Source organism: Chenopodium album, chromosome 24, assembly GCF_948465745.1.
Source record: "Chenopodium album chromosome 24, dcCheAlbu1.1, whole genome shotgun sequence".
In the NCBI taxonomy this organism is placed as follows: Eukaryota; Viridiplantae; Streptophyta; class Magnoliopsida; order Caryophyllales; family Amaranthaceae; genus Chenopodium; species Chenopodium album.
Window position 1 is genome coordinate 34240512 of NC_137857.1, and position 23298 is coordinate 34263809.

At 35.1% G+C, this 23298-nt stretch overlaps 3 protein-coding genes across 4 annotated transcripts; 1 reads left to right on the forward strand and 2 right to left on the reverse strand.

Moving 5' to 3' along the window:
- The first annotated feature begins 719 nt into the window (after positions 1-719).
- LOC145610065 (beta-glucosidase 46-like) lies at positions 720-7295 on the forward strand. 2 transcript variants are annotated; one of them, XM_081665320.1, is made up of 12 exons: positions 720-908; positions 1201-1267; positions 2629-2687; positions 4019-4094; positions 4233-4307; positions 4443-4530; positions 4698-4950; positions 5307-5422; positions 5513-5768; positions 5971-6073; positions 6174-6282; positions 6801-7295. In XM_081665320.1, exons 4-12 carry the CDS (start codon positions 4034-4036, stop codon positions 7021-7023), a joined length of 1284 nt encoding a protein of 427 aa, XP_081521446.1. In that variant the 5' UTR covers positions 720-908; positions 1201-1267; positions 2629-2687; positions 4019-4033; the 3' UTR covers positions 7024-7295. The 2 variants fall into 2 exon arrangements, with proteins under 2 accessions (XP_081521446.1, XP_081521445.1); XM_081665319.1 differs by lacking the exons at positions 720-908; positions 1201-1267; positions 2629-2687 and adding an exon at positions 3738-3852.
- A 1356-nt stretch (positions 7296-8651) lies between these two features.
- Positions 8652-16557, reverse strand: LOC145611433 (RNA pseudouridine synthase 6, chloroplastic-like). The gene is made up of 10 exons (XM_081666763.1): positions 16276-16557; positions 14956-15084; positions 14585-14839; positions 14425-14506; positions 13727-13842; positions 13602-13656; positions 13266-13377; positions 11592-11761; positions 9609-9951; positions 8652-9283 (listed from the first exon to the last, which is right to left on the reverse strand). The coding sequence occupies exons 1-9, from the start codon at positions 16515-16517 to the stop codon at positions 9679-9681; spliced, it is 1434 nt and encodes a 477-aa protein (XP_081522889.1). The 5' UTR covers positions 16518-16557; the 3' UTR covers positions 8652-9283; positions 9609-9678.
- A 645-nt stretch (positions 16558-17202) lies between these two features.
- Positions 17203-21875, reverse strand: LOC145611546 (RNA pseudouridine synthase 6, chloroplastic-like). The gene is made up of 9 exons (XM_081666889.1): positions 21667-21875; positions 20221-20358; positions 19852-20106; positions 19696-19777; positions 19365-19480; positions 19222-19276; positions 18923-19034; positions 18355-18524; positions 17203-18065 (listed from the first exon to the last, which is right to left on the reverse strand). The coding sequence occupies exons 1-9, from the start codon at positions 21849-21851 to the stop codon at positions 17793-17795; spliced, it is 1386 nt and encodes a 461-aa protein (XP_081523015.1). The 5' UTR covers positions 21852-21875; the 3' UTR covers positions 17203-17792.
- Between the last annotated feature and the right edge of the window lie 1423 nt (positions 21876-23298).

A 23298-nucleotide genomic window follows, 5' to 3' on the forward strand; every position in this document is an offset into this window, starting at 1 on the left:
AACAAGTTCCTTGTTAAAATGTTAGATTTATGAGAATAACTTTCACGTATCATTTTTGTTTGGTTTACCAACAACTTTCCTGGAAGTGTGTATTTACGTAAGGCTTATATAAGTTTTTCTTTCTTTGTTTGTTTGTTTTTTATTTTATATTTTATTGAGATGGTTGCTTTTTATTTCACAATAACTAATTAATGCATATTATACGTCATTTTTATTTCAAAATAATAGACCACCTTTATCGATCTTAAGTAAAAAATTTTATGAGATTAATTTTAAGGAAGATTAAGATATTTTTCTATTATTGCTAGGCTAATTAAACAGGATAGGTTGACAAATATTATCCAAGGGTGACCAAAAATAAATATATGTACAAATGTTAATTTGTACATAAAGTTTTTTTTTTATGTACATAAAGTTAATTTGTATATAAAGTTATAACTTACGTAGTATAACGTTACATCTATTATTTGATTTATTTCGTATAAAATAGAGGTTGTATATTACGTCGATCGTGCTATTAAATTTGGAAATATTTGAAACATAAGAAGTTGATAAATAAGAGTGGTATAGTAAGCGAGTGGTGACAACCTTGCGAGGAGTAGAGCACCCGTTATTTTGTCCCACCGTCCAACACTCCAACCCCACAAATGTTCCCTTCCCCTTTATAAAAGCCCAAAACAATATGCGTTGTCCAAAAACTCACAACGCATTCCAAAATGTTGTGCAACAAACTACCAATTACAACAACTATAATCCTCTTAATTATATTTATTTTTCCTAATTATAACTTTGCTAATTATCCCACTTTCCTTAATAATCTTCCAAAGAATGATAATGACGGTGGATCACCTTCTTCATTTACACTTCCTTCAAACTTTCTCTTTGGTACTGCTTCTTCTGCATATCAGGTTTGTATTTCATTTCTCAAAATTTATTATTGCCTTTTCAAGATTTTTCCTTTTATTTTGGTTTGATTCATATTGCTTGGTTAGCTGGACTCGAGTTCAGTTACCTTTGACTGGTCACCTTGAATATATTATATATATATGAGTACGAGTACTCTTTAAGGGTTCGATTCTCATTAAACTCATTTCCCGAAGTAATACTTAACATGCATGCCCTTATTATTGATGCATGAGTATTATATTTCACCGTCTTTTCAAGATAAATATAATGTTTACTTTTTCCATTCAATTTCAGTATGAAGGTGCATACTTAGTTGATGGTAAAGGGCTCAACAATTGGGATACTTTCACTCACAAGTCAGGTAAATAATATTGTATACAAATTACTTGAGAATGTTTCTTAATATTTTTTTTAAAGTAAAGAGAACGAACTTGTAATTGCAAACTAGACACTTGAAATAGAGGAAAAGGGTAGAGATCATTACTTTTAAGTACCACAGTTGGGTGGGTTTGAGTCCGCTTAACCTTGTAATTATATCTTGTTATAAGGTGAATCTCCAACCGATTACATCTTATTTGGTCTCGTCAAAAAAATAAAAATACTGGCCGGGGCAATCTCTGACCGAGTAACCCTAGTGTCCCTAGCCACTAAGTATGGCCAGTCACATATATAACTTAATAAAATCTTTGTAAAAACAAAAAAATAAAAAAAAATTGTGAAATTAAAGTAGTATTTTATTTAGAATTGTGATGCATAGGAAAAATAAAGATTTATTTCTAAGATATCTTTTCTTTAGGTACTCGTATAATACTTTATGGCTCAGGTTGGGCCCTTATAGTACTGGCCTTACGAGTATGATCTTGTATAAGGTGAATTTCCAACCAATTATACCTTATTTGGTCTCGTCAAAAAAAAAAAAAAAAAAAAAAAAAAAAAAAAAAACTGGCCGAACAATTTCTGACCGAGTAACCTTGGTCACTATGTATGGCCAGCCATATATAAATCTTAAATGAAATCATGAAATCTTTGTAAAAACAAAAGAAAAAAAAAATGTGAAGTAAAAGTTGTATTTTATTTAGAATTGTGATGCATAGGAAAATTAAAGATTTATTTTTATATCTTTTTCTTCTGGTGCTTCATGGGCCCAGGTTGGGCCCTCATAGTACTGGCCTTACGAGTATGATTGCCCGAACAATCTAGTTTCACTTTATTTGGTGGTGCCTTTGACATATTGAAAGTTTGAAAGAATTGAAACATAATTTGTGACTAGAAATATCATTTGAGGATTTCTTATATTTTGATTAAGAGAACGACATATACTTGTACTGATGGGACTCGTAACATAAAATATGGAAAATGAGCTGATATTAATTATTTCATGCTTTGACAATAATATTTGGATAAGCAATTTCCAAATCTATGCTAATTAAAATTTTGAATAAAGCCCTAGATTTTGACATTAATTGTACAATTTTTTTACATTGACATGGATGCAACCAAAGACCGTCTTCGTTGGTTTGAATTACTAATAGTATTAGCGTTTTTGTAAAAGCGTGTGTAAAATGGTCGATAAGGACATTAAAATAAATTTTTGGTACTAGTATTGAATTTGACAGTAAATCAATGTTTCTTACAATCCTCTTCTTATAAAACCTACTCTTGTTTCTTTGTTTTACAAAAAGATTTTCTCATAAACGTTGCATTTATTCGTCTCTTGGACAGGAGGGATATTAGACAAGAGCAATGGAGATGTTGCAACTGATCACTACCACCGATATCTGGTAAAACATCGCTAAGGTCATGTTTTGATTGACTGAACCGAGATGGACTGAACCGAGATGAACTGAACTGACCTGAGTTAAACTGAACTAAATGTTTTATGAGAGAAAGAAATTAAGATAAGAATTGAACTGAACTTATTAGAGCTGAAGTGAATTGACAATAATATAAAGAGAACAGGCCCTAGATCAATAAAAATAACTTCATTTTATTAATTCATACAAGCCAAGAGACGTACCATTATTGATGTGTAAGATAAGATTATAATAAGTTTGTTTTCAAAAAATTAAAAAAATAATACAATCGTACATAAAATTATTTACTAAAAATTCTCAATGTGAGTAATATTTACTAAAAAAATAATATAATCGTACATACAATTATTTTGGGGTCACAACATCAAAGTAATTAAACCAATTAAATTCATATTCAAAATTTATAACAAAGTAGCAAGTAACCCCTATAACACTGACTGAGTAACCCCTATAACACTAACCAAGTTACCCTATAACACTGACCAAGTAACCCCTATTAAACTAATGAAGTAACCCCTGCCACTTGGTATGACCAGCTACATATAAGACTTTGTGAATAAACCAACTAAATTCGTGAGGTTATATTATTTGACTCAAATTTTCTAGGTTTTTTTAATTTATTTTTATTTTTTATGTGAGTGAGTTATCTTTAGTATTATTCAAAGAAAATGTGTATAATACTCTTGTTAAAAGAAGAAAGCGAAAGTGTATGCATGAAACGTGTGCTTCTTTGCCCTTTTGTCTAACAATATAAGAAGTATAAATTGACTTTTATATTGGACAGTCGACACCCCAGATAAACGTACATAAGCATGCTGCCAAATTTAGTTAGTTTTGGGACCATACTTTCATCATCTCATGCTTGGTCCATCCACAAAAAAGGCACCAAAATAAACAACAAACTATACTAATTACGAGTACATGATGAAAATGTTGATGTCAAGAAAAAAAAAATGGTAATCAATGTCGCTTTAAAATAAATATCACTTTTAGAAAACAAAGGGGGAGTATATGAGCTAGGAATGTTCATATGGAGCAATGCAAACATCTATCCACTAATACACTATAAAAATATTATTAATCATATCGAGTTGGATTCCACTATCAGTATTTATAGTGGGTAGTTTATCTGGTAAGTAGACAAAGTTTTTTTCGATAGTATGGTCCTTTGATTTCTAGCATGGTTATTAGACATAATACTCCCTCGTCTCAAATTAGTTTTTGCACATTCTTTATTCATTTCAATGTTGACAATAACAATAGTATCTAGCTAATCAATATTCACCTTGGTGAAACAGGAAGATGTAGAGCTGATGGCTGATCTTGGACTCAACAGTTATCGTTTCTCGATATCATGGGCTAGAATTTTAGCAAGTAAGCTCATGTTTACAATAGCCATTACACTATAAAAAAGAACACAAAGTTCGTTCAGTTTATCCTCTATACATAAAACAGCTAACAGGTAGTTCTAATTTTCTAAATCTGCTCACTGTCACTCAATTTACGTAACAGAAGGAAGATATGGAGTCATCAATTTAGCAGGCATCAGATTTTATAACCTGCTCATTGACACTCTACTTGCTAAAGGTTTGTTCTAAGTTACGAAAACAGAACATGCTTTCAGCCTTTGAGATTCAACAGAAAAAATTATCTGTCTTACTGTAACAAACATTTTAAGTAAACTCATCGAAGTTTTATTTTTTTTAATTTCTATATGAGCAGGGATTCAGCCTTTTGTGACACTGAGCCACTATGACATCCCTCAAGAGCTCGAGGACAGATATGGCGGATTGCTTAGCTCTGAAATACAGTAAGCACATATGAAGCATGAAACCAATTATGCATAAGTTCAGAATAAGTTCAGTGTTTTTAAATTATAGTGAAATCAGTTTTCACTATAATTTAAAAACACTGAATAAGTTCAGAATCCACAAGTGCTTTGAAATGAGAAGAGTACTGAAGAATTGATACTTGCAGGAAGGATTTTGCATATTATGCAGATATCTGCTTCAAATACTTTGGGGACAGGGTAAAATACTGGGTCACCTTCAATGAGCCGAATGTTAATATTATATTTGGGTACCGTACTGGTGCATACCCACCAAACCGGTGTTCAGGCTTATTTGGAAACTGTTCAAAAGGAGATTCCGAGAAGGAACCCTTCATCGCAGCTCACAATGTTATCCTTGCTCATGCGGCTGCTGTAAGCCTGTACAGAACCAAATACCAGGTAGTATGCACAAGAATCTGTACCTGCTTTATCAGTATATGAACTTGTTGTAATTGAACTGCTGAGTACTACTAGGAGGATTGGTACAAGTAACTTTCAATGTTTTGGTTCTCAGATTTTAACAGTCGAACACATACTAGCTGCATATTGAACTTAAAATCAACGATACATATACTGGTCAGGTTAAGCATGAATTTAACATCAGAAAACAGGAAAGTATTCCTATAACTTAATACTCAAAAAGTTACAAGAAAGCTAACAAACCTGCTATGGAGTATGATGTATTATTTGCTTTAGTTTGAAAAAAAAAAAATTTACGAAAATGTGATTGATAATGATAATTGTAAAACAAGCAGGAAAAACAAGGAGGTATCATTGGGCTTGTTGTTAGTGCCATATGGTTTGAACCTATCAGCAACTCGCCATTGGACAAGTTTGCAGCTGAAAGAGCTCAGTCTTTCTTCATGAATTGGTATTGTAATCACCTCCTCTCTGTCATAGATCAAATTACTCTTACATATATTGAGAAAAAGGACTAAATGGTAAGTGCTATTTTGTGCAGGTTTTTAGATCCAATGATGTTTGGAGAATACCCAGCAGAGATGAGAAAGATTCTAGGACCAAATTTACCAAAATTTTCAAAGAACGAGAAGAGGATACTATATAAAGCACTTGATTTCATTGGCATCAATCACTACACTAGTTTTTACGCCCAGGACTGCATCTTCACAAGCTGTAAACCTGGATCAGGAGTTACCTGGACAGAAGGTGCATACCTGAGAACTCCATATAAAGAAGGCATTCCCATCGGCGAACCAGTAAGCAATCTTTGCAAATCAAAACCTTTTTTTTTTTTTTTTCTACTTAGATTGGATTGCAGATAAGAGCCAACAGATTGTCATAAGCTCACATAAGGGTAACAAATTCAATTCAAAACAAAGAGCCGATAGGTTGTAGATCTTAACATACTATGTATCTTATTCTCTCGGGTGACTATATCATTGTGTTTTCATGATACAGACAGCAATGGATTGGCTGTACATCCACCCACAAGGAATGGAAAAAATGGTTACCTATGTGAAGGATAGATACAATAATACACCCATGTTCATAACAGAAAACGGTAAGCTGGTGAAGATCGTAGGAGTTTGAAGAGCCATTCCAGTGCATTTTTGTGTCTTAATCAATTCCTTACTAACACATAACAAAATTCTATCTGACAGGGTTTGTTCAAGAAAGCAATTCAAGTACTAATGTCACAGAGCTACTCAATGATTCCAAGAGAGTGGAATACATGGCTGGTTACCTGGATTTACTCCTAAGTTCTATTAAGTAAGTTTTCTAGAAATATTGAATTTAAAACCTTCTGATTCTTCTCATTACTCCATTCGGAATTAAAGGCCACATTGTCCTTAACCCTCATAACGATTACACTAAAATCACCATAATCTATTTATCTATACTATATATTAAAAGACGTTACTAAACAAGCTTTCACGCCACGTGGCACCCTCCTCAGTTCCTAAGCAAGCCTACATGTCACGTAGCGTACTTAAAAATGTGAATTGTACAAGGTTTGAACCCAACAACCTTTACTTTAATAAATTAAGTGTTTGCCACTAAACTATCACCACATTAGATGTCATTCTACCAAAATTAAATGTTGATAAAGATTTCAATCATGGAATTAATGCAGTGACTCGGAGCATAGCCCGAGCTTAAAAAATAGTTTATATTTTAGAAACTGTGACAATTTTTTTTTTCTGACATTCCATGATATCTTAACATAGGTGACTATTATTTTTGGATGGAAAGCAACTAAGATTTTATCTCATACTCCTCATGAACAGGAAAGGAGCGGACGTTAGAGGATACTTTGCATGGTCATTGCTTGACAACTTTGAGTGGTTATATGGATACACCAGAAGATTTGGGCTATATCATGTTGATTATAATACATTGAAGCGAAGTCCAAAATTATCAGTTGCTTGGTACAGAAACTTCATTGCCAAGCATCGAACACAAACAATAACGAAGCAGGGTAGAAGTGAAGATGTGTTACAATCATCTTAAGACTTCTAGCAGAGGAATACATAAGAACATCATAAAGAATAATCTTAGTACTCAGACTCCTCGTGCCTATGTCGTACCAATAATAAAGGACAGAGAATTAAGAAGCAGAAAGGTTGTAACTGATAAGCCTTTCCATCTTCTACCTACAAGGTCGCAGGTCTGTTACTAGTCAAGGGTTACCAAGATATGGTGATAGGTTGTATCCAGTGCTACACCAATGCTATTATGTCATAGACGTCTATATGAAAGTAACAGTAAATATTATAAATCTGAAAAAGTCTTACCCTGTATGGCTAATAATTTCTTTCCTTCTATCTTATGTTACTTAAATTCTGCATTCTAACTTAACACTAGGACCTTTCTTTTTTCTTTTTCTTTTTGGTAAAACAGTTAATTCGGACATTTGGACACATACCCATGTTATATTCAATTTGAGAAACATAGGTTTATTCCCTTTTGAGACTTTAAATTACTCATCCACAAATTAAAATGTCATTGGTGTCCAATGAGATGGTCCTTACAATATGAACAAACAAGACAAGAAAACTGACAAGATGAATCTTTCTAAAAAGACCTGCCCTTTTCATGGCGTAGGGGACAAATATTTTAGGACCATACAAAATTTTATGGTACAGGTGTTTAATCATGAAGCAAGCAACCACCACATTTAGCTAATAACATCAAAGTAAAGTGGTTTAATTTAGCTAAAAATAATTCGACTTTTCCAAGCTTGAATATAGTAAGTTTTAATTGGATGTTTGATGGGTTTGAAGAGACAACATGATGTCTCAGTCCACCTAGTACAACTAAAACATAAACCATGGATTCTTTGCCTTAATTTAGTCCACAAATGACATACAGGTGTCTAAATTTAGGGAAAAGTAGCACAATTACATGGAATCCGGTAGCAGTAGGATTGATGGGAGATGGGTGGGGCTTAAATTTGATTTTATCAGGCCATTTACCGGCCATTTTCCGGCCAAGAAGAGAATTTCCCGAGGTGACGGGGAAAGATAAGGGGATGCCAAGCCACAAGGAAACTCGTCTATTTAGACTTATAGCTAGAATCTTTACTCATTCAGAAAACCACCACAATACCCCATACCACTAAGCTTTTGTTTTTTTTTTAACACTGCCATACTGTAACAGATTTTGGGGTCCCCCTTCCACAAAACCCTGTAGCAGACGGCAACGATGAAATTCACATTGTGAATAATAGGCGATAAGATGAAAAGAGTAGGACTGGACTGGTAGTTGTAAGTCATCAGCAGTTCACAACTACCATTGGTTTTCTGTTTCAACTCATATCTTCACAGGTTGATCTAGTCCATTTAATGATTATCCTAAACACCGAAAATGGCGAAAAAAACAATCATTGGCCTATCAAGTTCACTATCAAGCAATGAAAAGGACTCCATAAAAGACAAAAACAAATCATTGTCGAGATTACATCAAGGAATACATGAAATTACTCACCACACAATTATACACCAGCAGCATACCAAGATAATATATAGACATAGGATGACCTCATAATGTTGAAGACATACGTGCATAAGGTGATGCAGGTTTCACATGCATCATGTGTCCATATTTTTTACGCTAATAATTTCAATTTATACCGAAAACTGTACACTATATTGCAATTTGCAGAACTACTGCAATGTATCCATTACAAGATCTAGTTGCTCAGCACAAAAAGCCTGATACATCCACAGATGCATGATAACATGGATCTTATCATCACAAGCTTACAATAAACTGGTAAATGCTACACGGTTATTGGTCACTCCTATAATCACCAGGAATCCAAATTTGTAATGTATAAGGTTGCATCAGTTTCATGTTACAAGCCTACTGTTCCTACTCAAAAATGGACAGAGGAACTACAATTTCATCTGAAAGTGCAATCAGAGAAATATTTCTCAATCTCTTTGCTAAATAGAACATTAATAAAGCTTATAAGTTTGGAAATCAGACCTTAATCCAGAAGCACTCTTGAATACAGATCTTCAGAAACTCCAAATCATTCAGAAATAACTCAGAATTTTTCTGATTTGTGCTTCACAATCTTCAGAGGAAAGGTGAAGTACCTGGTCCCGTACTGTATCATAAAGGTTGATGGATACTTCAGTAGTTAATTGCCTGCATCGCTATGCTTCAGGTTTTTTTGGATGTCGAAAATGTGATTTGAAAGGAGCCCTTTGTTATGGACCTTATGGCACTCAATGAACTATCCATTAATGGAGCTGCTATGAATCTGTACCAGAGAAAATATCTCGTATCAATGAGAAAAACACTTGGGCAAATTTTGGCTAATGAAGTGAATCCGTTCAGTTTAAATTTGACCAGGATGGATTGCCTCAACATATCATAAGCTAATTGACAGGCTAGATCTGAGCGGAAGGTGGAAAAAAAAATCTTAACAGACTCATTAAGGAACTGAAGAAAATATCTCGTACCAAAGCTAAAGAAGTTTGCTAAAAATAGCTCTGCATAATAAAAATATAGGACACAATTAAGGTTCTACAGCAAACATACTGATCAGAGGAGAAAGCTAAAGTGTACATAAGAAATAGACTAACCTGGATTACAGCTCTGTATTAGAATTCTTTCCTCTTGACTACAGAGGGCACATGAGTCATTAAAATAATCTCATCTCCACCACGGCGACCCAGCATTGTATATATGCTCACCGTTGTCCCAAGAGATTTGACAAGCTTGAAGACCAATAGCAACAGTGGGTTCCTTTCCATGCAAGGCAATCCAATTATCAATAGCAATTCTTTTTTCATCCTCACTAGTATATTCTTCTGTACATTTTCCAAGTGGATTAATGTTTGGAGTGGCTTTTTCTGCAAGAGAAGCTGGCATGTACATGGAATCACCAATTATAGGTGCCCCACAAGCAGCAAATTGTGCTCGAATCTGCGCAGGAATATAACCAAATTGTTAACTACAAGGTTCTTGCCACTTATACTATACCACACATCTAATGAAGTTACCCAGAAAAGAAGCAAAAACAAGAGCAAGAGCAAGAGCAAAAGGAACAGAAACAATTGCATGAGAAATTCAATAATAATACAACAGTTCCCCGGGTAAGTGTTCTCACATTATTACTACATCATCTTTAATTTGGCGAAATTTAGAATGTAATGTGACAGCTTTAACTCTTTTACCAACACATTTTAATTTCAGGAATCGCGTCACCACTGACAATTTCCAAGGACAGAAGATTGACAGCTCAGGCCTTTATCCATAAGCTGAGGCAGGTCACAAACATGAAATTTCCTATCCTCGATTAGCTTCTCAGATCCAGCCAGGTGATCTTTATCAAGTTTTACAAGGCTATCACCTACTAACCACAACCTACGCTTGAACAAACTAGATAAAGAATGACAGTAGGGCAAGGAGAGAACGGGAAAGATTGGAAAGGGGAAGTGAGACAATAAAAATGACACGAAATCACATGTACTAAACAATGGGATATAGAAGGGCAAGTAAACAGACAGAAAAAAGCAAAATTATATAAGAGTAACATGAATATATGTTCTCTGTAAAAAGATAAAGCCTCTCCACATGTTATGGGTTCAGCTACAATTCTACATACATCTCAAATCTCCAAACCTTCCCAAAGGAAGATTATGTTGTAACCATTTTTCAAACAAAGGAACCAAAATGATAACATTTTGGAAAAATTTCACCGCTTAATGGATCAGTAATATGAATATGTTACAACTAAATTCTTCACCAACGGCCAACTGATGAGAAAGATTGCTATGAATCAATAAAACTTAGACAAGATAAATGGAAATATAAGGGAAAAAGAGAATAAATAAGATTAAACATTTGGAATTACAGAGGGTAGTCTGGCTTTCGAGAGGCTTGATTTTCTCACAATGAACAATCTATAAGCTAATTAATTTTCAACTTCCTTTCTCTCCCACTGATTTGATTTATTTATACCCATTATCTTCTTCTTCAACCCACTAATAACTGAATAATAACACTTTTGCCTAAGCTTCAATTGGCAATTTGGCATCACTTTTATATTTTTAACTTCCAACACAGTGACTAGAAGTTCAACATTGCATTAAACAAGAAACGGTCAATAAAGTTCAATATTTCACAAGCAAAAGTTGCAACAATGATAGCCCGAGTATTTGAGAGGTAAGCATTTGAAAAGGCTAGAATTAATGAGGAAAACAAAATGTACCAAATCAATATTATTTTTCTGATAGCAAGTCAAAAGTAATAGGTAAATTAGCATATACTGTATGGCGATCTACGATTATATAACTTTTCTTAATTAGGTGAGAAAATATGCTAAGACATGAGAATGCAAGATTTTGAGTTGGCATGGAGCTAAGAGGCAGATCCAAACTCAAGCTCAGTGTACTTGAGAGATTAAATGCAAATCTGAATTCCCAACACTATATATGTACACTAAATTTGTTGCAACTTCACAAGTGCAAACTGGGAATAGAAGCTTCCATCTACTTCAGATAATTTAACACGCACTTGAATCACTTTAGGATTAACAACATACAATAAATGTAAAACAGCACCTGGTGAGTCCGACCAGTCAAAAGGTCAACAGTACACTCGTAAGCCAAATTCTCTACAGGCCATCCACAGTCTTCAATTTGATATTTTTCTCTGATGGAAGAATTCGGCCAAGGAACTTCCTTACAATCCAAAACTTCCAGCTGGCATAAGAGCCATCTATCAACATACTCTGCAACAGAAAAGCTCAGGACAGTTACTATGACAAGTGTAAGAGGTCCTCTCTGCAGTTGAGTACAAAAGATGCACAGAAACCCAAATACTATTCCCCCCCCCCCCCTCCAACATGATAGTTAGGACGTGTCAAACAACTTATCATATGCAACGAAAAACAGTTGTTTGCTACTCGCTGGAAATTTGGAATATTTCCTAAGACTGAGGTACAAAGCTACCCCAAAGTATCCACCAAGGATCCCATCTATCTAATACTCCCTTTGTCCCACAATTAAGTTACCATCTACTTTATGTGCGGAATTTAAGGAGGGTAAAATAGTGGTGGAAAAAGTGGGTGGTTGGCTATGTGACCCAGCTTTACAAAATTACAAATAAAGAAAAATAATTTACATTTAATGACATTGATTAAATAGTAGGACACCGAACATCCAAAAATGGAAAATGTTAGCTTAATTGTGGAGTAGCTAGTAACAGTAATGAGTTTATAGCTTAATTTTGCATGGAAATGTCCATGGTAATGATACCAAGACAAGGTAACAAGGCCAAGGGAAGACATGGGAAGGCATCTTAAGACAAGATGATTAAGGATGGACCAAGGCATAAATGAAATGGTTTCGAACATCAAGTAGGACTCTCGGGGCCCTTTGGGAATACTAAGAAGCACCTCGATGTATTATACATGAAATCGAACAAATTAAGGAGGTTTTGGGACCCAACATCGAAAATTTACAGAATTGTAGGGACGCATCTGGAGGTCATATAATGTTGTTTTGAACCATATATGGCCATTATTCAGTCACACATAAAGGCTCGTGGTGGGCAATAGCCAATGGAAGGAGGTGTACAGTCTTACACAAAAACAACAAAATTGATTGTTTAAAGGCAAAGTGGACAGCTCCAACCACTCAAATGGCCTCCTGATGTGTTGTAGGGTCTATGGGAAACACCTCGACCTCTTTCCTTTTCAAATTTGAAAAAGTTTAAAATTGTCCAATAATGAAGGCTATAATCCATACTATTGGAACAATTTTGGAGGTTTCGAGGACCCGATATAAAAAAATCTCAAGAGTTGTAGGGGATGCATCCCGGGTCATATAATGTTGTTTTGGTACATATATGATCATTAGTCGGTCACATAAAGGCCCGTGGTAGCCTTTAATTAATTAAGAGATGCATGTTTAGAAATGACTAAATTGACAGTTTAAAGGCAAAGTGGATGGCTCCAATCACCCAAATTGATTCCCTAGGTATCGTGGGGTCCATGGAAAGAGCCCCGGCCACTTTTCTTATTATATATCTAATTAAATTCATAACTTCCACTACCACTCAATATTACCTGGTCCACCTCTCTAAATTGTGATGAGTAGTGACAAAAGTTTACAAAGAACAATACTTGGGGATGTAATTGCAGTTTTAAAAACATAACCATAAGACTTTCATTACTACTGCCAATTTGCAACCATTAATTACAACCAACTTGCCATATTTTCAAGAATAATTACCTTCTGAAATAAGTCGTGGAGCAAAATTAAAAGGACGCATGTAATGGGTATAAATTCCACGAGGTACTGGTGCTGCAGCAAGTGCAAGGTAGAGCTTCTTAACCATCTTATCCTGATACACAAAGGGTTATATTAATATAAATCATGTATAAAGATAATAATACAGTAATACTTCAGAGCAAATAAAGATGATTGTCCTGGCGCTCCAGTAGCATGGGCATACAGTTGTTGGGGATTTGCTGGACTGGAAGCTTAAACCACTTTCTTATTACTAAAGTGTGTGTCATCCAGGATAATTTGTATAATCTCATCATCTAGAGGATATCATAGACTTACTCTAATCTTTTTGTGAAAAGTTGAGCAATACTTCTTATTTCTGGCCAGCACAACACTGCAAATGAGCTACAATTAATACAGAACTACCTTAACATAAACAAGTTTCAGAAAATTGCAAACATTACCATCCTTCAGTACAATTATCTATTTGATGTGTAGTAAGGAGTGGATAAGTCAACCCTAGGGCACGAGTGGCAAAAGTCGCACAGCATTCTTCAATGTTATCTGAAGACCCTCCAACCTAAACAAAGAAAAATTAGCACTTTAGAAGAAATCATTACTTCAAGACTATTTGCCTATGTAATGAGAAAATTGAGCAAAGATAGTTAGCAAGTGGCATATATTCCACATGGATCATAAAAGTAATAAAACATGCCTTTAAGTTCGCATTTCTTCTGTGTTCAGAAACACATAAGGAAAAATTAATCAAATACCAATTCAAAAAGTTGAAAGTTTGAAGCAGACACATATAACAAGATGAAAACAAGTAGAGAAGATACATTGTATAATTTTAAGGAACTCCAAGCTGTCACTAAGAAGCTTTAATTAAGAACTAAAGGTTATTAAACAAGATATCAACCACAAAATAAAACACAATAATAAATCTAATATCAGGTGTTTCAATAGAACTGATATATGAAAAGAGCTATTGTTTATGCAAGGATACATGCGACAATGCGACATGCGACATGCGACCTTTTGAAGCCATATAAGAAATTAAGAAAAGGTTACAAGAAAAATGCTTCCATTTGAAGTGAGGCTTCCCGTAATCATACAAATGTTAACAAGGGGGCAATGAGTAATTCTTCAGTTATTTACTTACTGAGGTGCCAGCAGGTTTGTCTAGAACTACATAGGATTCAGTAACAGCTAAAATCCTTGACTTCCAATCAATTTCGTAGCACCTGATGAGAATACAAGGTTCAATAGCATATAACAGTGAAAATTAAGTAAGTAGATAACAGTAATCACACCTCAATCACCTTGGGAAGCGTTTTGGGTGTACATGAATGCGCAAGTAAGTTCCTACTTCAAAGGATTCCTCTATGCAAGTTACTCGGAATGTTTTTTGAGCTTCTCGGAAAGTTTTCCCCTTGATTGAACGTCTATGTAATAGAAGTTCAGGAGATGTAAATTGTTGATACAGTTGAACTTGTTCAGGAGTAGCTGTTACAGGAGGCTCTGGACATATAAGTGCATAATATACAGCTCCGAAATGGATGAGATCTGCAACGTACCTAAACAAACAGTTCACTTTCATACTTATGTCACCCTATCCATTCGTTGAAACTTGAGAAGTTGAAATAGGCCATCAAAAGAAAAACAAAGATCAGAAGATAGTAGCATCACTCACAATGGTGGAAGATCCAAACTTTTGCTAATGTATTCACAAACAGGGCCTTTTTCCAAGACAACCAAGTGCTCTATTCTTGGTCGAAGACTTGTTGATGGACAGGGTAGTAAGCGGCTATATTCTGGGTATCTAGAAAAAAAAAATCAAATTTCATAGTTAAATACTAAGATTAGAGTATGCAATATAGTATGTCATAGTCGAAAATGTAGGCTGTAGTCGCTGCACCCTACAAAAGCCTATCAGATGCATCAACACCTTTAGAAATGGAGGATTAAAAGTTCTGGTATGGTAAAAAGGATAATTCATGAGGTCATAAATGAAACCAATCTTCTACCAAGCCAAATATGCTAGTCTAATTTCTCCCTAGTTATTACATTAACTAAACATCCAAGTACAATTTTTACAAAAGAACACTTCAATACAAAAATTCATCATTATGGGACTTCAAGTTGCATTTTCATTAATATTCAGCTAAATGCTAAACAATTCACAGTATTAATATAGTGAAAATGCAATCGCTCAACAGTTTCCATCACCTATTGTTTGGTATGAGTGGTGGAGTAACACATTTCATTTCCTTAGGGTAACCATAAGTCCATAACCACCTATTTGTTACCATTCCCTAAGGATATGGTAATAAAAATGTTTCCCTCCTCAATCCCCAGTTCAAAACAACTCATACAAGGGATTCATTTCCTTTATGTATACCAAATAACTAATGATAATAACACTTAAACCTGCACTGAGATGTATTAAACCCAGAAGGAAAACTATTGGGATTCCATGATTCCATCCTTCAATCCTTAAGTAGGCTACTATGCAGCAATCTTTCTAATATATACCAAGAAATATATCAATCAACAAAATTTAAAACTAGTAATCAAGATTCCATCTTTATGCTTCTATTTACCAGTTATCCTTAATTTTAGCCTCAAGTACAATTGCCATTACTTGGATATAAGAAAATTAATTAATCAACAAAATGATAACACTAATGAATACCAATTAGCTTAATCAGTACTAAACCTTGCAGGGTTGTACTCAAGACCTCGATTGAATCCCATCTACATCATAATTGCACTATATGGCTACCTAAACACACAATTAAAAGTTCATGCTAAACTAAAATTGCCAAATTGAACACATTGCATCTCCTACCAAATTCAATCATACTCAAAACTAAAAATTCAAACAAAATACTATACACAAATAAATATAAACAAAATCAAACACCCAATATAAATGTGCAGTATATTAAATCTTCTACCAAATTCACGAGAACCCTAAAAACAAAAAGATTGAATTTTTTTTGCTAATTACCCATTAACAGAGGAAGTGGTAGAAGAAGCAACAGTCTCACTCTTAGAGATTGAAACTGGGCTATTGATATTGGCTCTCACAAGCTTATCATAGCTATTAGAATGGGTAGCAGCTAACGTGCGCCGGAGGGTAGTCGGAGCTCCGATTAACCGGAAATGGGTTCCCCGGAAAGAGGACAACAAAGTGTTGATAAAGTTTGGCCCCAAATTTGAGGGTCCGAGTGACATTGGGTTCCCGGGCATTTTTTGTGGGTTTGTTTTGCTCCTTTCTTTCAACAACAAAAGAAAGATGAAGTAATCCAATTTAACATTGAACTTTATTTTTTATTATTATTATTATTTTTTTTTTTTTTTTTTTTTGGGGTGGGGTTGAAATATTGGGGATTAATTCATCTAGGGATAAAAAAAGGTGTATGGGTCTCTTGTGTTGATCATTTGAGATCATTTTTAAGGTATTTTATTTGATAATCCAGAGTCTATTAGACTCCGACTAATCTGAATTTGAGTAAGTCAGATCATAAGAGGATGAAAAACTCTTATAACAAGCGAAGTTGGTGTTGGGTTACTTTCTCCTACACGGACTAATATAAACACATGTTAGCTTGTTGACACTTAATGCTCCAGAATTGTCACTAAGGACAAAGGAGTAAGAGATGTGTGGAAGAGATTGACTTCAATGTGAGTTTGTTGACAAGATTTCTTAAGAGTACTTACTAATCATCATGTGAGCACCCAAATGAAATTAGGGCAAAGCGTGAACACTGAATTTAGCATTGGATGAATCAAAGGTAAAGTGTCAAGTCGGAGCAAAGCATTTGTCACGGACACAAAGTTGACAATGCTAGAGAAGTTCAAGGGTGATATTGTACAACCAACAATTTTGTCAATAATGTATTGTCATATTTTTAATCAGGGTTTAATTGTTCAATACAAAAGAGATAAAATATTTGAGATTGTGACAAGTACAAACAAGTTTTGGCAAAGTGACATTGTCCATTTGCATTATAAAAGAACACTCAATAACTAATTAAAATTGATATTTACATTAAAAATCAAATTTAATAAAAATGTACATCTCACTGTTCACCCATTGCAATTAACTTCCAACAACACATTTATTTTCTTCCTTAAAAGATTACAAGCTTCACCTCATCCTCTGAGGCTCTGACAAACACAAAATGCAGGTATTGTCGAAAATCCTCCCTGAAGTCATGTTTAAGATGCAAGAGCAGACCATTCCACAATAGCTTTCAGCTTTGGAGATTTTCCTGATGTAAATCACTGAACGCAGTCGAAATTCCCACAACCCTGCAAATCATATCTGAGAACAATCCCAACACTATCTATGCCATATATATCAGAGACTGCTGCCTCCTTCCTAACGAAAAACACCCAATCACCTAGCAAAGGCCTAATCATGAAGACTAGAGTAGCGGACATCAGCCAACCCACGTTTCATCAATCTAGAGATTATACATTTTTAGAGCGCATCATTGCACCAGATCCCAGAAAATATCCTTATCTCCACCAGGGTGATCCAGCTTCATAGACATGTTCACCATCATCCCATGAAATTTGACATGCTTGAAGACCAATGGCTAAACTTGGCTCCTTTCCATGCAGAGAAGTCCAATTTTCAATAGCAATTCTTCTTTCATCCTCACATGAGTATTCTCTCTTGTATTTACCAAAGGGAGATACTCCAGGTTTGGTCAGCTCAGCAAGCGCAGCTGGCATATACATTGAATCACCAATTAGAGGAGCTCCACAAGCAGCAAGTTGTGCTCGTATCTGTCCCAAAAATAGGGGCACAAGTAAGTCCACAAGTTTCTTTCAGTGCACATTTTAAGCACAATGAGGATGATTCCCCCTCACATCTCAATTCTCAAAGGAGATTAACACAAGAAGGGAAGTCGAACTAGGATATTGACATCAGAATTGGATACTCGTGAAATACATGCATGTATCCAAGTTTTAGACTAGCTAATCTACATACTAATTCATGTTTTTGGTCTGAAATGTTGTGTCTTGAAGTTGAAATGAAGACTTAAAGTAATATGAAATTGAGCGGTAGCAATACCTGATGAGTTCGTCCAGTCAAAAGATTAATTTTACATTCATAAGCAAAAGTCTTGACAGACCATCCGCAGTCTTTGATTTGATACTTTTCTTCAATGGTAGAGTTTGGCCAAGGAACTTCTTTGCACTCCAAAACTTCAAGCTGACATAATTGCCACCCTTTCTCATATTCTGCATTGAATGAATACTCTCAGCTATATGCAAAAGTTACCTTCATTGATATAGAGCCTAGCTTCACTTAATACAAGGTGTTATGCAGAACTTAAAACACTAGTCCTATTAATCCGACACAATGTATAAAAAAAAAATTAATTAGTCCTATCTAGCATCTGAACTCCACATCCACAGTTATTTATGCTGCTGCATTTATAGATTTTATCAAGAGGGAAGAAGTCTGATGTTTCTTGTTGACAGGAAAGAAACTCTAAAGGACTACAATTTATTGAACTTTCATTACTCTTAATCACATTTAAAACTAGTTTGATGCCCATGCTACACATGTAACAATGTCTAAATGAGACATATAAAATCAAATGGGAATAATAGGCCTAATGTGTTGACATGTTTACCTTCCGAAACTATACGTGGAGCAAGCTTTGCCGGCTTCATGTAATGGGTGATAATCCCACAAGATATTGGAGCTGCAATGAGGGCAAAATAGAGTTTCTTGACCTTCTTTTCCTTATGTAAAGCAACAAGTACAATAAGATTAATTACAGGGTATCAGCTGAAAGTTTCAAAGACGTATTGCAGTGTTGGATGTTTAACTGCACCCAACATAGAAAGATTAATTGGTCAGAAGCTATGTTACACGGACTTTTGCTTATATCGCATAGGAACCTATCTATATGGAATACAATAAACTTACTCTGAATTTTTCATGAAAAATAGAGCTATATTCCTCAGTTCTGGCCATCACAACACTGCAATCAGTTTAGAGAGGTCACATACTAATTTAGGCAGCAATAAAGTTCGGTAAAATATATTTTTACAACTGTCAACACATATTACCATCCTTCAGTACAATTATCAATCTGATGTGTAGTCAAGAGCGGACTAGTCAGTCCCAAAGCACGAGTAGAAAAATTTGCACAACTTTCTTCAATATTGTTGGAAGTACCTCCTACCTAGTCAAAGATAGAAGCATCACAAAAAGATATTAGCTTGGAGATTGACAATAGGCATTCCGCAGGATTGCATCAGAAGATAATCATATATTTAAGTTTATTTCTCCTGACAGAGTGACATCTATTCTCATTTATCCATTCAAAAACACACATACATCTTTTCATCAGAAGATGCTATTGAACATATGTAATTAGAAATCCCAAGATTTACATACAGAGGTACCAGCAGGCTTGTCCAGAATCACATAATCTTCAGTAATAGCTATTATCCTCGACTTCCAATCAATTTCATAGCACCTGAAAAGAATTCAATGCCTGTATTACATACAATAAAAATAGCAAGCACCAAAAGTAACATTATTCTGGAAAACCTTGGGAAGCGTCTTGGATGTACATAAACACGCAAGTAAGTTCCTACTTCAACATGTTCATCAACGTGAGTTATACGGAAAGTCTTTTGTGCTTCTGAAACAGTTTTCCCTTCAAGTGACTGCCTCTGTTTTAGAAGATGGGGTGAAGTGAACTTTTCGTATAAATGAACTTGTTCTGGAGTTGCAGTTGCTGGAGGCTTAGGATGCACAAGTGCATAATATACAGCTCCAAAATGGATAAGATCGGCAACATACCTTCACAATCATTAACTCAATTAAGGACTTCATCCCACTTCATCATCAAAGGAATGAACTCCTTAGGGGGGGGGGGGGGGGGGGGGCAAGATGAAACAGTATAACAACACTTACAGAGGTGGGAGATTTAAAGTTCTGCTAATGTAATCACAAACAGGGCCTTCTTCTAAAACCACCAAGTGTTCAACTCTAGGTGGGTGATTGCTGTGATTTGAGGAAGGGCAGGGTAATAGGCGATCATATTCTGGATAGCTGAAAATTAGCATTGAAAGTCAGGTGTGACGTCAGAAAAACAAAGCTTGTAGCTATATATGTCTAAGTTGATTACTGTCTGCTGAAAACTCATGATTTACAGACATGGAAACTTGCAGAATCTTAAGAGAGCTCTAAAAACTCACGCAAAAATGTCCTTTATAAACCAGGAAGTGAATAGAGAGACAACATGAACCTAGTAGAGGGAATGGAAGAAACCACACCAACTTGCACATATTTCCCAATGGAAGAAACATGAACCTAGTTGTTTCTAATGTGCCCTTATATGCACACGCCCTGTGTAGAAGATTTGTACCCAAATAGTTGAAGGTGTCCTTTAACTCACTTTCATCAAAGGATAAGCAGCTTAAAAAAATATTCTTATAATGAGTTCCAACATTCCCTCCCACAATAGCTAAAAAAAATAAACTCATCGTTTTAATTGTCGTTTGAGAAGTCCCATGAGAAAACTGTTTTAGCATAAGTTCTTGTTTTGCAAGTTCCGAAGTACAAATTAAAAGTTGATAAGGAATTCCCAACCGATATATACAATCACTTAGGAGGAACTAAACATGCCTTCAAACATTTAGCATTGGTAATACTAGTAGTCTAATGGTCTTAAAAATTGGCAAACACCAATAAGGTAGTACGTTGTACGTACAATCCTATGGCGCGTTACTGTCAGCTTTATTCTGTAACTCCCAAAAAAAAAAAAAAATTGATGGTTTAATTGATGAAACTACCTGAATTATATGATGGTTAAATGTGCAAGCATCTCTAGAGCAGATCATAGATTCCTTTGTCACTAAAGTGTTGATGAAACTACCTGCTAGTACTGGCTTCCCAATACTTCATGAGTTCATGCTAAATAATGGAGTAACATGTTAAATGCTATTCATGAAATGTTCAAACTATCATCTACTTTAACCTTATAAACCTCATAGAACAGATGTTAAAATATAATGCTAATATATCTAGACTATATCCATTAATGTGCAATTAAAGGTTCATAGTTACAAATTACGGTATAATTTTAATTGGGTAATTGTTTAATTCTCTTATTAAAGGTTTCAATTTGGGGTAGATAACTGGCATTAAAATGCCAGCACATACCATTTTTTAAACTGCATTGTCCAAATCCACAAGTTTAAAAAACAATGAAATTTATACAGAATTAAGGCAATAAAATTGAAATTCTTGACTGAATAAATCACATTGGAGCCAAATATGAGAAACCCATTTACATATTAATCCATATTAAACTAATAATAAGAAATTGAAATAAGAGAGTAATGAAAGTTGGATTACCCATTAGGAAAGGTAGCAGAAGCAACACAATTAACAACCCAGTTGGCTTTCTTGGTGGGGGTGCGCCGCCGGAGAGTTGCCGGAGCTCCGACTAAAAGGGTCCGGATTCTGTGAAACGGGGTTGCATAATTCGTTAAAATTGGCCTGAAATTTCCTGCCCCAATTGTAATCGGGTTTCCCACCATAATTTAGCACAAACGTATACTACCAAAATTCTAACAGAGTAATTGATTGGGAAGGGGATAATCATAACGAAGTCTTATGTCTTATCAATGTTGGCCCAATTCAAAATGGACCTGGACACTTTTTTATCGGTACTTATTCAAAACATTTTTACTCGCACATACATACATTTGGATGAACATAGAAGTAGCCAAGTAGGTAAAGATGGTGTCAGATAATATAAACTCCTTGATTAGAGTGATTTAATCATATTAGATAACCATAAGATATGTACAGATATCAAAGATAATCTTATACAAAATATATCCTAAGCCTAGGATGAGAATATTCTGTGGATATTCTCTATCACACCCCCGCAGTCAGAGCGGGAGAAAATCGGATGCTCAGACTGGATCTGAATCACGCATCGGACGGTAAGGATAGTATGATAACCCATGATCAAAAGAGAAGTAGTAGACATGTGCCGGTGATGACAATGATGAGAAGCAACAGCCAAGACCTACGTAGAGTAGAGATAAGCACTGCTAAGCCGGAGGAGAAGGAGAAGAGCCGCACACAGACTTGGGCTAAGTTGCAGATCCATAGAAGAAGAAGCTAAGGAATCAAACCATCATCGGGATAAGACACTACACTACTACGTGAAATTACAGTTGAATAAAAACAAATAAAATAGCGCAAAAAAAGATTAAATTCCACCGCTTGAAATTAATCTCAAAAGAGAAACCCATGTAGCAAGAATCAATACTCCACAAAGATTCCAAGTGCTGCAACAATAAGAGGAGCCAACTTGATAGCAAAAGAGATGTGCAAAAGTAGTTGACCTTATTCTGATATACCACCACCAAAACAAAATCTATGTGATTATGTGTAGAAAAACCAATGGGGCAATGTAAGAATCATTGTTGGTCATGAGGAGGTGGAAATAGAGTGCGGCACATGGAGAAGGTTGGCAGATGTGGTTACTTCCAGTAGTGGGAGGCGGTAGTGTATGCGATTGCCACCAATGATGGAGGCGGCTTTCGCGGTTGCTACTGTCGGTGGGAGGCGCAAGGTTACATAAAGATTCTAAAAAAAAAACTTTGAGAAAAGGAAAAAAAAATCTATATGTGTATGTGTGTTTGCGGAAGCATAAAAAATTTGTGTATATCCCGCCGGTGGGTTTAATTTTCCAACCCACCGGCAGGGTGAAAATTTTTATATATGATCCCAAGATCTCACCTAAGCTGTGATACCATGTCAGATAATATAAACTCCTTGATTAGAGTGATTTCCATTGATCAATATTTATAGGGTTACAATGAGAAACCTAATCATATTAGATAACCATAAGATATGTACAGATATCAAAGATAATCTTATACAAAATATATCCTAAGCCTAGGATGAGAATATTCTATGGATATTCTCTATCAGATGGGCATCATTTAGCTAAATTAATGCCTTTCGGTG